Source organism: Petaurus breviceps, unplaced genomic scaffold, assembly GCF_028583685.1.
Source record: "Petaurus breviceps papuanus isolate PSGF00001 unplaced genomic scaffold, PetGlider_PUasm1.0 356, whole genome shotgun sequence".
Classification (NCBI taxonomy): domain Eukaryota; kingdom Metazoa; phylum Chordata; class Mammalia; order Diprotodontia; family Petauridae; genus Petaurus; species Petaurus breviceps.
This window is the reverse complement of record NW_027186290.1, coordinates 467,640-483,279: the sequence shown is the minus strand read 5'-3', so window position 1 is coordinate 483,279 and position 15,640 is coordinate 467,640. Positions and strand designations below refer to the sequence as shown.

At 47.0% G+C, this 15,640-nt stretch overlaps 1 protein-coding gene across 5 annotated transcripts in view; it reads left to right on the top strand.

Moving 5' to 3' along the window:
- Positions 1-15,640, top strand: part of ATAD2B (ATPase family AAA domain containing 2B) — an 89,659-nt gene that overhangs the window by 36,358 nt on the left and 37,661 nt on the right. For all 5 annotated transcript variants that reach the window (XM_069097333.1, XM_069097331.1, XM_069097330.1 and 2 more), the window contains 4 exons: positions 5,706-5,821; positions 6,090-6,264; positions 8,247-8,335; positions 9,834-9,993. In XM_069097333.1, the coding sequence (XP_068953434.1) occupies positions 5,706-5,821; positions 6,090-6,264; positions 8,247-8,335; positions 9,834-9,993 (540 nt within the window). The remainder of the gene's footprint in view (positions 1-5,705; positions 5,822-6,089; positions 6,265-8,246; positions 8,336-9,833; positions 9,994-15,640) is intronic.

Below are 15,640 nucleotides of genomic sequence, written 5' to 3'. Positions count from 1 at the left end.
TTGATCTTGACCTTTTATTCTTCCAGATGAATTTATCATTTTTTTCTAGCTCTAAAAGGTGATTTTTGGTAGCTTGAATATGGCACTGAACAAGCAAATTAATTGAGGTAGTATTATCATTTTTATTATATTGCATTAGCCCACTCATGAGCTATTTAGATCTGTCTTTATTTGTGTGCAGAGTGTTTTGTAATTGTACTCACACTTCATGCAGTTGTTGGCAGGAAGACTTCTAAGCCTTGTGTATTGTCTGCGGTCGTTTTAAATGGAATGTCTCTTCCAGTCTCTGTTCTGGTAATGTTGTTTGTGTAGTAATATGTAGAGATGTTGATCACTTGTGTGAATTTGTTTACATCCTGCAACTTGGCCAGTATTCATTGTTTTGAGTAGTTTTTTTAGTTGACTCTCTAGTGGGTCTCTAAATAAACATTATAATATCATCTACAAGCAGTGATAGCTTGGCTTCCTCCTCACTGATGCTTATTCCATCAGTTTTCTTTCCTTGTCCGATTGCTGTCTCGGGTATTTCTAGCTCAGTATCACATGATGATAGTGATCGTTGGCATTCTCGTTTCACACCTGACCTTCTTGGAAAGGCTTCTAGTCTGTCCCCGTTACAGATCGCGGAAGCTCCTGCTCTTAGGTAGGTGCTGCTTGTCTCCTTTCTGATGTTTTCTGTAGGAATGGGTGTTGGATTATATCAGAAGCGCTTCCGGAATTGGTTGATAGGATCCTATGATTTTTGTTGTTGCTGTAACATGGTCCATCATGCTGATAGATTTCCTGCTTTCCTTATAGAAATCCAGCTAGTTTGATCTTTGTAATAAATTGCTTGTAATCTCCTTACTAGTTATTTAACATTTTTTGCATCAGTATTGATTAGGGAGATTGCTCTATAGTTTTCTTTCTCTGTGTTTGCTTTCCCTAGTTTAGATATCAAAATCATATTTGTGTCATAGAAAGAATTTGGTAGCACTATTCTACCTGTTTTTTCAAACAGTTTATGTAATATTGGAATTAATTGTTCTTTAAACGTTTGGTAGGATTCACTTGTAAACCTGTCTGGCCCTGGGGCTTTTTCCTTAGGGAGCTCATTTATAGATTGGTCAGTCTGTTTTTCTAAGTTAGGCTTATTTAAGTATTCTACTTCCTCTTCTGGTAATCTGGACAGTTTATAGTTTTGTAAACATTCATCCATTTCGTTTAGATTATTAATTTTATTGGCATATAATTGGGCAAGGTAATTCTGTATTATTGCTTTGAATTCATCTTCTTTGGTTGTACATTTATCCTTTTCATTTTTCATGCTAATAATTTGATTTTCATTGTTTTTTTGTTTGCTTTTTATTTTATGGAAACTTGGATCAGGATAGTGGCATTTTCAGAGGAGAGAATGGTGTATATTAGAGAGTTGCTGCAAAAGTGAAAACAACAGGCTTTGGCACCATATTGGATATGGGGAACACAGTGTGAGAGTGAGTGTGAGGAGTCCAGGATGATACCTAGTTTGGGAGTCTGGGCCCTGGGAGGATGGTGGTACCCTTGGCAGTAATAGGGAAGGTCTATAGGGGGAAAGATGGTGAGTTTCTTTTTTGGACTGTCTGTTGTATGTCTGATTGGAGCTGAGAGGTTGGAGTTCAGCAGAGAGACTGGGGCAGGACAGGTAGATGAGAAAATCATCAGCAAAGAGTAGTCATTAAATCCTAGGGAGCTGAGGAGATCCCCCAGGGAAACAGTACAGGGCCCAGCCCAGAGCCCCATGGAGATAGCTCCAATGAAGACACAGCAAAAGGGCCCGTGAATGTCCAGGCAGGAGGAGGAGAACTGGCTGGCAGTGTTAGAGAGAAGAGAGTGTCCAGCAAGAGGAGGTATTTGATAGTGTGAATCCTGGAGAACTTCCATGGCTTTGAGAGGATGATAGAGGGGCCTTCTCTGTCTGTCTCCTCTCGCAGCACAGGGTGGGTTCTTCCACACTGATGTCTCTCGTCCAGTCCCTTCTTCTCCATGTCTCCTGCCTCCAGCACAGTGTAGACCCTCATTATCACCTCCTTGGGATGTGACAGGAGCTTCTTAAAAATGATTCCCACTCCTCCATTCTCCCTGGACCAGTCTGCCTTTCATAGCTGCCAGCATCCTGTTTCTTCCCTAAGACTCTGGTTGTATCATTACCCGACTGGAATTTCTTCAGAGTTTCTATTACTTCTGGAGTTGATACCTTCAGGAACCCTCTGTGACTTGGCATCACCCTGTTATTCCAGCCTTCTCTCCTAACACTGTTTTTCATCCTCTCTGCAGTCCAGCCAAAATGGTTTGCTCTCTTCCTGTATGAGGTGTTCAGAGAGGATGAGTGCCTGTGGTGGGAGGGCTTTTTAGGGCTGCTCATCTGCCTTTGGTGCCTGCCTGGTACCTGATTCATCCATGGCTTCAAGAAGCTGTAGCAGACGCAGTGGCCACCTCCCAGGAAAACTGTCTCTGTGTCCGGGCTAACTCCTTAGTGAGTTAGGGGGTGACTGCCCCACTCATGGGAAGACTTCCCCCAGCAGAATGGGCAGATGAGGGCAGTCAGTTCTGACGGACACTTGGGCAGTTGCAGCAGGAGCTGTGGAGCACTTAAAACTCGGTCAGACGTGGACGACACCAAGGCCATCCCCTGGCTCCTGACCTTTGTCCTGCCGCTGGACTGTGCTGACTGGGAGGAGAGAGCAAGGCCAGTGACTCTGTGCAGATCAAGATGTGACTGTGACATCACTGGTCCTCTTCCTATTACAGAAGGAGAGTGAAGTGACTGTAGTTGAGTCCTTGGTCCCACCTCTGTGAGAAACCCAAGGCATCTTTGTTTTATAAACCATTCCCAGAACCACATCCTTCCCTGAAGTCTTTCCATAGCCTTTTCCTTGAGTGTTTGTGAGGGTCTGCCCCAGGCCAGGGTCAAGGGGCGGCATAGTGGAGAGATGCTGCAGAGGGGAGGTCGGCAGGCCTTGGCTACGGCCTGGATCTGGGGGTCACCGAGCATCCATCTCTTTTGGTCTTTGTGGCACATTTCTGGCAGGTGGAGAATAGTTGGGATTAGGTGTATTCGAATCTCTTTCCTTTCTATTTTGGAAGCCTTTCCTCCTGATCTCTTGCAGCAGTTGTACTTTGTCTGAGGGTTCTTTTGACTGACCCTTGGTTTTCTGTGTTCACAAGTCCTGGGCCTTTTTCTCTTAGGATTCCTTGCACCATGGGCTCATTTTTTGACTGGCGTTCTTTGGCATGACTTAGAAGCTTACTCTTTTTTTTTTTTTTGGAGTGGGGAAGGCAAGGCAATTGGGGTTAAGTGACTTGCCCAAGGTCACACAGCTAGTAAGTGTGTCAGGTGTCTGAGGCTGGATTTGAACTCAGGTCCTCCTTACTTCGGGGCTGGTGCTCTATTCACTGTTCCACCTAGCCGCCCCAGGCATAACTCAGAATCTTCGGCTGTTTTATGCATCCTTTCTTTGAGGTCATTATGTTTTGCTTGTATCAAGTTCATGTTTTCTTTAAAACTGACTGCATTTTTCTTTTCTTTTGCTTGATCGTCCTTCCCTTTGGTGTATTTTCATTCCCATTCTATTCTTTTTTGTTTTTTTTTAGTGAGCACCCCCCCCCCCCCCCACCTATTTAAGTGTCTCTCTTTAGCCCTTTCTTTCGCCTCTGAAGATTATCCATTCTGTATTCGTGATACTTATTTATCTCTTGGACCACGTGGGAACATCCCCCTGGGGTTCCCTGCTCTCTTGGGCATCTGCATTAGAGGTTCATTGATTTTCTTTAGTTTTGAAATATTTAGTCAGGGATGATTGGACTCATATAGGTGATCTGGAGGCCATCTTCCTATCTGTTATTAATCTCTTTGCTTTGTCTGCTTGTGCTTAGAGTCTTGTAATTGCATTTTCTCCCTCCTGAGATCTTTGGTAACTGATACCTGAGAGTGAGAAGGTACAAGGTACCTAGCGGGGGAGTGTGGCAGAGAGCCAGAGCATGAGCTCAGACAGGAATGGAGACTGTGCTTGCCTGGGCACTTCTCTCCGGGCCCAGCCTCAGTCTCTGCCCCAAATGACTTTTGGGGTCAGACTCAGCCTTCGCTGGGTGCCAGTCTTCTTTTCCCCAGGCCACACCCTGGCCTTCGGCCCCAGCTCCTTCTGTCCCTCAATTCTCTGGCAGATGTTGCAGGTGGGTTCTGGGCAGAGCCCAGTGTGGACTGGCCAGTGTCATGGGGACCAATGAGGGAGGGCACACTGAGTGAAGGGTTGAGGGAGCCCTCTATCAGTTCATAGAGGTGTGGCCGCAGAATTAGGAGTTTCGGTGACTTAGATTGTTGAAATTTGTGGTCCTTAGTGACTAGCTGTGTGAGTCTGACCATGCATCTCACTCCTGTCTGCCCTTCTTTCCTGATCTGTGAAATTGGGACTGTAAAAGCACCAGTCTTCAAGAGGATTCTGAAGGTCTGATGAGATACTTGCCTCAAATCACTATAAATAGGCTAGCGATGCAGAAATTCCTGCTTCGGAGAGGCTGGAGAATCTGTCCCTTCTTCCTTCTTGTTCGTCATGTGATCTGAAAGTCCTTCAGGGGAGACCAAATTAAAGAAGAAAGGGACGCAAATACCCGTCCCACAGAAGCTTCAACTCCCAGGTCTCCCAGGAGCCATTTTCACTTCTTGGTGTGTTGAACCTCATGATGGAAACATGGAAAGGTCACAGAGCAGCAGGTACAGTGATGGCCAATCACACTGTGCCTCATGAAGTGTCCTTCTGGGAGCAAAGAAAGAAATCCCATTGGTTGTGCAGGGTGCACACAGCAAAGGGCAGGCAGTCAAGAACAGCCTCTCCAGGAGAAGCGTGTCACAGTGATTAAGACGGAGGGGAGGGGCTGTCTACCATAAGGCTGCTAAGGACCTCCCTGATCTGTTTTACTTGCCCTCTGTTGTATGGGTGATGACTGCTCTGAGGGAGAGTGGAGAGCAGGATCTGTGTGGCCTTTGAGTCCATTTTTCTTTCAGCTCTTCATCATTTCCCTTGAGATTCTGACCTTTTGTGCTTTGAGACACATTTCATTATTCATTTTTCTAATCTTCTAAAGTTTTTGGAAGCTTGATTTGTATGGTATTGAATAAGTAACTTAATTTTGGTACTGGGTATTTTTAAAAATTGGTTTGGCCTACCCTTGAGAAATTAATATTTTTCTAATTATTTAGGCCTGTTTTTCTTTAAATAGTTTTATAGTTGAATTCATATAGATCCTGTGTGTGCCTTGTTAGGTAGACTTCCAGCTATTTAATACCTTCTGTAGTTATTTTAACTGGACTTTCTCTTTGTCTCTTCTGTCTGGGTTTTGTTAGTGATACATGGAGATGCTGATAGTTTATGTGTATTTATTTTATATGTATTTTTATATACTATATTATCATATGTATATATTCTATATGCATGTATAGAATATATGTTGTACATTATGTGTATGTATTTAGTTGACTCTCTAAGGAAACCATCATATCATTTGTAAGAAGTGATAATTTTATTTGTTCTTCATACATATTCTCTGAACCCTTCCCTTCCCTTTTCCCATCCCTTCACCTATTCTTTGGGAAGCTTCTGAGGGTGCCTGTTTGGGCTCATGTGGTGTGCCTGACCACACACAGCACTGATGCTTAACAGCTGGCCTTTTTTCCTCCCATTCTTCCCAAGGTGCGATTTGATAGTATTGGAGGATTGAGCCATCACATTCATGCACTAAAAGAAATGGTCGTGTTTCCTCTTCTGTATCCTGAAATCTTTGAAAAATTCAAAATTCAGCCTCCCAGGTAGGTGAGGGCTCCGGTCTTGTTGGTGAAGGATGCTTGCCTTTCAGTGGCCCTTGTCCCTGTGAGCTGTCCGAGGTCCTGACCTTGCAGCTGTGGGCTGCACGGCTATGGCCTGCAGAGGGCAGGTTGGCTGCCCACCAAGTTCTCACTGACCATAGGCCTGCCTCCTTGTCCTTCCTCCCCTCCCCCCTCCCCCCCGCCCAGTGCTTAGTGCAGCCTTTTCTCTGGCTAACTCAGAGCCCCCTCCCCCCTTTCTTTCCTTCCACAGGGGCTGCTTGTTTTATGGTCCCCCCGGCACTGGTAAGACCTTGGTTGCCAGAGCGCTGGCCAACGAGTGCAGCCAGGGAGACAAGAAAGTGGCTTTCTTCATGCGCAAAGGAGCTGATTGTTTGAGCAAGTGGGTTGGAGAATCTGAGAGACAGCTTCGGCTGCTTTTTGACCAGGTAATAGAAGGCCCTGTCTGGCCCACGAAAGGGCTTTGGAGCTTGCCTGGGGCCTCTGTGTCTCTGGGCAAGGGGCATGTGCAGCCATACAAAGGGGCAAGGGGAAGAATGAGCCCCTATGTAGGAGACCCCAGGAAGGGTCCTGAGAGTGGGGGGAGGGCTCTGCCATTCAGTGTTTTTTCACACACACACACACACACACACACACACACACACACACACCTTCAGTCCCATCTCTGATGCCTTCTCTAGGGTAGAGGGAGGCTCCTCAGACTTGTGGGCCTGTGCTGGCTGGGCTGCCATGTGGCTTATTTCTCCACGGTGTGAGGCCCAACCTTCTGTCTGAGTTTGTGGGCTGGGACGGGGTGGAATTATCTAGCTTCACTCCGTTGGAGAGGGGAGTCAGTCCTCATGGGTTAAGTTGCCACCCGGCAGATATGACAGATGTGATGGAGAGAATCCTTGGGCCCCTGCCCGTGAGCAGGCAGGGAAAGTGATAGCCTGGAAAGGGAAGAAAAACTCAGCCAGGCCAAACCCTGTGCCCTTTACTCCAGGATCACTCAGCCTGTGGATTGTGGTGGTTACCTACCCACACTGGAGCAGAGTCTAGGCATTTCAGTCACCCAGTGGACATTAAGCCTCTACTCTGTGCCAGGGACTGGACTGAGCTCTGCAGATACCCAGAGAGGCATCTGATGAAGGGTCTCATGCTGTGCCTTTGGAAAGGAAAAAGACTTTGCCTTAAGGGGCAGTGTTCCAGGAGGGCCCCAGGGGTCTGTAGGCTCATTGCACCTTTTTGTCAGTGACGATGATAAAGGCCTAGATGGTTTGTCATCAGGCTTGCAGATGACAGCAGGCTGCCAGGGAGAGCTAACCCACCGCGTGAGTCCATGTCTATAAGGCCCTGTAACATGGAAGTGCCATACTGGTGAACTGACCTGTCCACGTATGACAGACAGAAGGTGTGGTTAAGTCACCCTGCTGCTTTTTTGATAAACTGCTGTCTAGACAGCAGTGTGATATGTCAGCCCAAGAAGCTAATCTGATCTTGGGCTGCCCAGAGCTCCATGAATAAGGAGGTGAGAGTCCCTCCGTCCTCTGTCCTGGACAGACATCTTCCTGTGGTGCTAAGTGCGGCTCTGGCCTCCTCAGGGTAAGGCCATTTGCCCAAAGAGAGTCCAGAGGAGGGGGGATTGAGATGGTGTAAGGCCTCAGGAAGAAGCTGTGCATAGTTATCCTTGAGAAAGAAGTGAAGTCTTGGGGGCTACCATCCAGTTTTTATGGCATTTAAAAGGAACTAAGCCCAGAGAGCAAGGCAAGGAGTGGGGGGGAGGGGGGGCGGTTTGGGTGTAGTCACTGTGTGGGATGGGCAGGTGCTCCTCCCTGAGGGCTTCATGCTCAAGCAGAGGCTATGAGACCTCTTGTTGGGTTGGTCTTAGAGAATGCCCTTCCCACTTCCAACTTGTGTATGGGCCTGGCATGTGTATAGAATGGCCCAAGGGATGAAAGCAGAGAGCCTTGGATATTGTCACAGTTCTAGCTGACAGGCAGCAAGGGGGTCTTCTTTCAGCAATGGAGAGAGATAGAACCCAGGGCAGAGCTGATCTGGGTTCTGATCCCACCTAGCCCTCCTGTCAGGGAGCGTCCTGTATAGAGCATGGGGGGGCAATGTGTTTGCCCCACGGCAGCATGTTTCTTATAATGCCTACCTCACTGGTCCTTGGGATGCCACTGCTTTTTGTAAAGGCTCAGACTATAATAGTTGTACATATGGTCTCCCTGTATTGCAGCTGAGGAATCGAGCCCCTGGCCTACGTGAGGGAGGCCTCCACGGCTCTGGATCTGCTCGTGTGGGGTTGGACCTGGCTGATGCTCAGGGGTCTGGGGGAAGCCTCGGGTGATGGGCAACCTATGAGCAGCTTAAGCTTGGGTCTTTGCCTCTGGGTGGATCTGGAGATGCTCACTGTCCTTTCTTCTATTAGGCCTACCTGATGAGACCCTCGATAATATTTTTTGATGAGATTGATGGGTTGGCTCCAGTTCGATCTAGCAGACAGGACCAGATTCACAGGTAAACTTGGACTGAGGAATTTGACTAACTGAAAAACCTCCCTCCCTGGCCTCTTGGGGCTTATGGTTCTGTGCATGGAGAAGCAGCATGATTGGTGCTGGTCACCTTTGCTAGCTGTTGGTCCATAGTATTCTGAGGGACTGTCCTGCCACCTCTCAGGGCTGTCATGTGGTGCGTCCCCCCCATGGCATCAGTGGGCCAGGCCAGCAGCTGCTGTTGGGGTCAAGAAGGGTCAAGCCTGTGCTAGGGATTGGGTCAGAAAGCCTGGGGCATACCCAGTCCTCACTGGGTCACAGACAGCTCCGGGTTCAGAAGCATCTTCCTTGGTTGGGCCTTTCAGTTCATGGGATGTTTCTTAGTCCACTTGGTGGGTGCAGGAATCGCTACCTTGGACCCAGATCGCAGCCAGTTTCTGTCCAGGGGCTTGATTTGACTGTGGTCACAGGCCACAGGGGTAACATCTGTGACTCCAGCCAGCTGTGGTCATGTGTGTATGTGTGTGGGTAGGGGGCACATATGTATGTATGTGGGATGAGGGGCATGTGTGTATGTGGGGTGGCATGTTTGTGCTGCAGAGAGAGGAAAAAGCACCCCTCCCCCCCAGTCTCCCTAATTGCTATCTCATCTTTCATCCCAGATTCAGGATATCTTCTCCGAGTCAGGCTACTTAGACCAAGACCCCAGCTGTGGGTTGGTCAGCTGGCATCTGGTCAGTGCTGCCTCTGTGTTATGACCTGGGGCCACAAATACAAGGGGGAGAGGTGATCTTTGAACTCTAGGAGGTAGCTTTGAACAGGCTCTCTGAAGTCCACACTCTAAAGGAGCTAGAAAGGGGTTGATGGGAGAGGGAGGGAGCAGGACAGGGCAGAAAAGGAGAGTGGAGTAACATGGGGCCAGTTTGGGTGATACCCCCTTCCCCCACCTTAAGTGTTGAATCTAGAGGGAGATGTTCAAGCCAGTGGGAGGCAGTGAGGTCTACCTGGAGGGGATGGTCCTGTGCCCAGCTAGGAGCTCCTGACAGATTGCCTATGTTACTGCTAGGCTGGGTGCCTGTGGGGAGATGAACAGCATGAGACCAGGTCCTTTTAGGTCCCTGTCTCTTCCTTGGCAGGGGCGGAGCAAGGCCAGGCCTTGGTATGAGTCTTGAGGGACCTTCAAGCTGTTATATTTTCACCCTGGAAATTAGAAGGAGGGACAGATAGGCCCTTTGTCCCTTTTGTCCCTTTTGGGGCTTGTTTCAGGTGGTGGCAGCCTGGTAGGGGCCATGCCTCCTTTCCTTCCCAGAGTGGTCTACCTGGGATGATTTTGTTCAGCTCAGATAGGTAGTGAACCTTCTTTTCATGACTGGCTGAGAGCTAGATGGAAGTCTGCCGCCATGCTCTGGGTATGTCGTTGATGAGAGCGGTGTCTGTCCAGAAGAGAGTGATGGTGCTGCTGACCCATTGTGGGGGCCTGGGTGGGCCGGCTTCAGCACCTCTCCTGCCTCCTTCTCTTCCAGTTCCATCGTGTCCACCCTCCTCGCACTCATGGATGGGCTAGACAACCGGGGGGAAATTGTCGTTATTGGTGCTACCAACAGACTGGACTCCATTGACCCTGCGCTCAGGAGACCTGGCCGCTTTGACCGGGAATTTCTTTTTAACCTGCCGGATCAAAAGGTAAATGCTCGGGAGCAGAACCCTGGAGGTCAGCACCCTCTGGTCCCACCCCCACTTCTTGGACCATCTATTCTGTGATCTTTAAGCTGGGCAGGAGAGTCCTGGAGCTGCCTGGGTCTGTTCAGTAAACCTTTGCTACCGGCTTAATTAGGTGAAAGCTGGTGATTGGCTCATTGGGGTGGGGGTGGGGGTAGGAATCATGGGTGTGTCCTGTTTTTGCTAGATCTGTTATCCAGTGAGAGGGTGACAAGGGGTGTGGCTGGTTCCACCAGCCCTCCCTTCTATGCACCTGAAGTGAATGGGAGGAGGCATGTGTGGCCTAAAGGGCCCTTTCTTTCTCCTTTGAGGCTGCTTCCCTTGTCCAGATCTCTAGGACAGTGTGTCACTGATTGGTTGTGCTTATGCAGTCAGTGGATGGGGCCGTTTCAGCCATGGGCTTACTTCTTGTCCCAGTTGGAGAAGATGCACTGTGTGCTCATGAAGGGAAATGCTGGGAGAGGGCTTGCAACCTTGAGGAGAGCCCTCAGGCCTTCACTTGAGACCTCACTACCACACGTATTGGGTGACCTTGGAGAGTTTTCTTTGCTTCAGCTAGCAGGTGGTAACTGTGAGACTGGGGAGCCCTGGCCGTGTCCTTCTCCTACTTGGGGCTCTCCAGTGCATAGGATAAACATCCAGCCTCAGTAAAGGAAATGGTTCTAACTGGTTCCCCTATTCCTCATGGACTGACTGGGCCCAGACTGTCAAAAAACAAATGGCACCAAGGCTGTGCAGATTGATTTCAAACTTGGTGGGGGAACAAGGCTTTTAGGAACCAAGTGCAATTTTAATGCCCAAACTTGGGAAGGGGAGGGGAATAAGCATTTCTGTAGTGTCTGCACTATTCTGGGACCATGGAAAACACCTCCTAAATGTGTTTGATCTTCACAAGAATCCTGAAGGTGAAGTGCTCTTATAACTGTTGTGCAGTAGAGGAGACTGAGGCAGACAGAGGTTCGGCGGCTTGCCCAGGGTCCCACAGCTAAGAAGTGTCTGAGGCCACATCTGAACTCAGCTCCTCCTGACTCTAGGCCCAGTTTTCTATTCACTGAGCTCCCAAAGCATAAAGTAGTGAAGGGGAACTTTAGACCAATATCATTAATGAATATTGATTAAAAACGTAAATGAAATCCTGTCAAGTAGACTATAGCAAATCCACCCATGAAATCATTCACTATGTTCAAGTAAAATGTATACCAGGGATCAAAGGATGGTCAGCCCCAGGAATTCAGTTTGTTCTTGTTTAATTCTTTATGATTGCATGCTCTGTTTACCTTTGGTTTAAATGTATGTCGGATCTTCCATTCAGCTCTGTGTTTTCCTCAGGATTTCATAGAAATCCTCTGCTTCATTCAGGATTCACTTTTCCCCTGTAGGGCTGTCCTCAGCTTTGCTTGTTAGTTCTTTTTGCCTGTCTTTTGCTTGGGATATATTACAGTTGCCTTCTGGAATATGCGATTCCATGCTCTCCGCTCCTTCATGGTGGCGGCTGCCGAGTCCGGGGCGATATTCCGGGTTGCTCCTTTGTGCCTGGAGGCCTTCTTCCTGACCACTTCACAGAACTTCTCTCCGACCCAGAGCTCTGGACTTTGGCTCCTGAGAGTGTTCATTTGGATGTTTGAGAATGTGACTGGTGGGATTCTTCCCACTTCTACTTTACCTCCTAGTCCTGAGAGATCTGGGCGCGTTTCTGAAATGAGCTGACCAAGCCTTTGTTTTGAGCAGGGGTTCTGAGGGTGGAAGGTGATTGATTATTCAGTGGTCTCTCCTCTGTTCTCTGTGATGCAGTGACATAAGGAACACTTCTGTTTTTTTCTGTCTTTTTATTTGAACATGTGTTCTTGTCTTATGAAGTCTTTGACTTCTCTTTGGTCCATTTTTTTTGGAGGGGGGACGACCAGGTTGGGGTTAAGTGACTTGCCCGAGGTCACCTGACTAGTAAATGTTAGATGTCTTCTACTGGATTTGAACTCAGGTCCACCTGACTCTATTCACTGCACAACCTAGCAGCCCCTCCATACTAATTTTCACAGAGCTTGTTGTATCTCTTGTGCTAATAATTCTGCATAGCTCTCATTTATTTTCGCCGTTTTCCCTCAATAGTTCTCATTTGGTCTTAAAGTTATTTTTTTAATCTCTTTCCAGAATTTTTGCTTTTTCTCTTAACAGCAATTCTGTTTGAAGCTGTATTTCTCAGAGTCTTTGGTTGTAAATGTTTTGGAGTCACTCCTGTCTTTTGGGTTTGTGTCTTGAGCTTCCCTATGTTGGGATGCATTTCTAGTTCATTCACTCTTCCAGCTGACTTTTTTTTTTTCCCCAAATACTTTATTAACTTCTGATTTACATCATTTCTGCCAGATTTTGAGTTACAATTTTTCTCCCTGATTATCCCCTAACCAGCACCCCAGAATAGCAGTCCCATAGGATATCCCCTCCTCCAATCTGCTCTCTCCCATATCTTCTCCCATAACCCCTTAGACTTTTCCAGTAGGGCATGGTGGATCTCTATGTCACAGTGCCTGTATATCTTATTTCCCAATTACATGTAAAATAGTATTAATAACAGTGTGTGTGTGTGTGTGTGTGTGTATATATATATATACATATATATATGTATATATATATATATAAATATAAAATTTTAAACATTTGATTTTAAAACCTTGAATTCCAGATTCATTCCCTTCTGCCCTCGTCATCCACCCTTACTGGGAAGATAAGCAGTTCGGTATAGGTTGTACATGTGTAGCTAATGCAAAACATTAACATAGAAGATATATTGTAAAAGACTGACTTTATTTCCCTCCCTCCTATTCCACCACCCACTTGTTCTATTCTGTACTTTGATCCTGTCCCTTTTCAAAAGTGAGTGTTTCCAACTTCCCTCCCCCCCAGCCTGCCCTCCCTTCCATCATCCCCTCTCTGATCCCCTTCCCCCCTATTCTCCTGTAGGGTGAGATACCCTATTTAGTGTGTATGTCATTCCCTCCCTGAGCCAAATTCAGTGAGAATAAGGTTGACCCATTCCCTTTTGCCTTCCTATTCTTCCCCTCCATTGTAACCATTTTCCTTTTGCCTCTTCTGTATGAGATAGTTTACCCCATTCTATCTCTCTCCATCTCCTCTCATTATATTCCTCTCTCACCTCTTAATTTCACCTTTTAAGTATCATCCCTTCCTATTAACTTGGTCCTGTGCCCTCTATCTATGTATACCTGTAAACATATATACACACATTCACATAAGTATTCATCTACCTGTATACCCTCTGATAAAGACATACATACATATAAATGTATATATTTCTATTCCCTTCAACTGTTTTCATACTGAGAAAAGTTTCATCAGTTACAATTATCATTTTTCCATGTCGGAATGTTAATAGTTCCACTTTGATAAGTTCCTTATGATTTCTTTTCCCTGTTTACCTTCTCAAGCTTCTTGCTTCTTGTATCTGAATGTCAAATTTTCTGTTCAACTGTTTTTTTTTTTAAATCAAGAATGCTTGAAAGTCCTCTATTCCACTGAATGACCATATTTTCCCTTGAAAGATGATACTCAGTTTTGCTGGGTAGGTGACTCTTGGTTTTAATCCCAGCTCCTCTGCCCTCCTGAATATCATATTTCAAGCCCTTCGATTCCTCAGTGTAGAAGCTGCCAGATTCTGTGTTATCCTGATTGTGTTTCTACGATATTCAAATTGTTCCTTCCTGGCTTCTTGTAATATTCTCTCCTTGATCTGGGAATTTTGGAACCTGGCTATAACATTCCTAGGAGTTTTCTTTTTGAGAACTTTTCCAGGAGGTGATCGGTGGATTCTTTCATCCTCTATTTTGCCTTCTGGTTCTGAAACATCAGGACAATTTTCCTTGAGAATTTCTTATCTCTCCTGGATCTATTTTCCAGGTCAGTGGTTTTTTCCATGAGATATTTCACATTGCCTTCTATTCTTTCATTTGTTTGGATCTGTTTAAAAGCATCTTGATTTCTCATGCAGTCATTAGCTTCCATTTGCTCCAGTCTAATTCTGAAGCAATGATTCTCCTCAGTGAGCTTTTGAGATTCTTTTTCCATCTTGAAAATTCAGCTTTTTAAGGCATTCTTCTCCTCATTGCCTTTTTGAGCCTCTTTTGCCATTTGAGTTAGTCTGTTTTTTAAGGTGTGATTTTCCTCTGTCAGGCTATTGACTCTCATTTCATAATTTTCTTGCATCGTTCTCATTTATCTTCCCAATTTTTCCTCCACTTCTCTTATCTGCTTCTTAAGGTCCTCTATGGCCTGTAACCAGCTCGTATTCTCCTTTGAAGCTTTTGGTGCAGGAGTTCTGACTTCACTGTCTTCCTCCTGTTCCATGCTTTGCTCCTTTTTGTCCCCATAATAGGAGTCTTATTTGTTGGAATCTTCTGTCTGCTTTGTTTCCTTTGCCTGGTCATGTCGCCCCTCAGTCACTTGACCCCTGGGCTTTTTGCCAGAGTAGGACTCTGCCACCAGACAGGGGAGCTTTTGTCCCAAATGCTGGGGTTTTCTCAGCTGCCGGAGGTATTGGATGGGTGCCCTCTCTGAGGTCTCCACATGCTCTGGCAAGCTGGACACACACCCTAGGACCTCCACCCTAGACTGCAATCCAGATCCAAGAAGGTTAAAGCAAGAGTGATTACTCCTCAGACTGGTCGCTTGGTCCCCCTACACTCTGCAGGCCAGGAGCTGAAGCTGCCATGTGGTGCTGGCTGGCTGTGCCTGTGTCTCAGAGGCTTCTCACCCTGGGGGCAAAAGCCGATGCACTCCCACTTACTGGGTCCCAAAGTCCAGACTGTGCTGACCTCTCTCTTTGTCCTTAGCATCTATGTGTTGATAAATCTGGAAAAGGCCACAGCTCCTGCTGATCTGGACTCCCTATGGCTGTGGCTGGTCAGGCCCGCCCTGGGGCTAAAGCCTCAGCGTGGGGCTGGGCTCTGCTCCCAGAGTGCTGCGCTGGCCAATTCCTGCTGGGCTGTCCTCAGCGGGAGGTTAGCTTCTCTGTGTCATTTTGTGGGTTCTGCAGCTCCAAAATTTGTTTAGAGTCCCCTTTTAACATGGATTGGGGAAGGTGGAAGCCAGAGCAGTGGGGAGGTCCTGCTTCTACCTGGCCATCTTCTCCAGCTGACTTCTTGAGTAAGGACTTTATGTTGGGGCTGGACTCTGCTCCCTTCTGGGGAGAACTTCTGAGTTGAGTTTCTATCCTCTTGGCTCCTTCTGCTGCTTTCTTGGGGTATTGTTTTATTCAACATGAAGCTTTCAGGAATCCCTCCCAAAGTGATGTTTTTCAGGCTGAGGTCTGCTTGCTACCCTCCTGGTCTGATTCTACAAGTTCCTGACTTGGTTTTGAGTCTGAGCAAGCTCTCTCTTGGCTTTTCCCTGTTTGGACATTTCACTTCTACTATTGGGCTCAGCCACCTGGGAGGCCCCACAGGTTTGGAGCAACCAAGTTGCTGGCTCCTCTTCGGTCTGTGGTTCCTGTCCTGCTTATTTCACTACGTACAAGTCTGACCTGGAGGCTAGAACTGAGATTGTGATCTGCTCCTAGCTATGGTACCACCTAGCTGCAATTGATTCTTTTATGTCCTGAGGA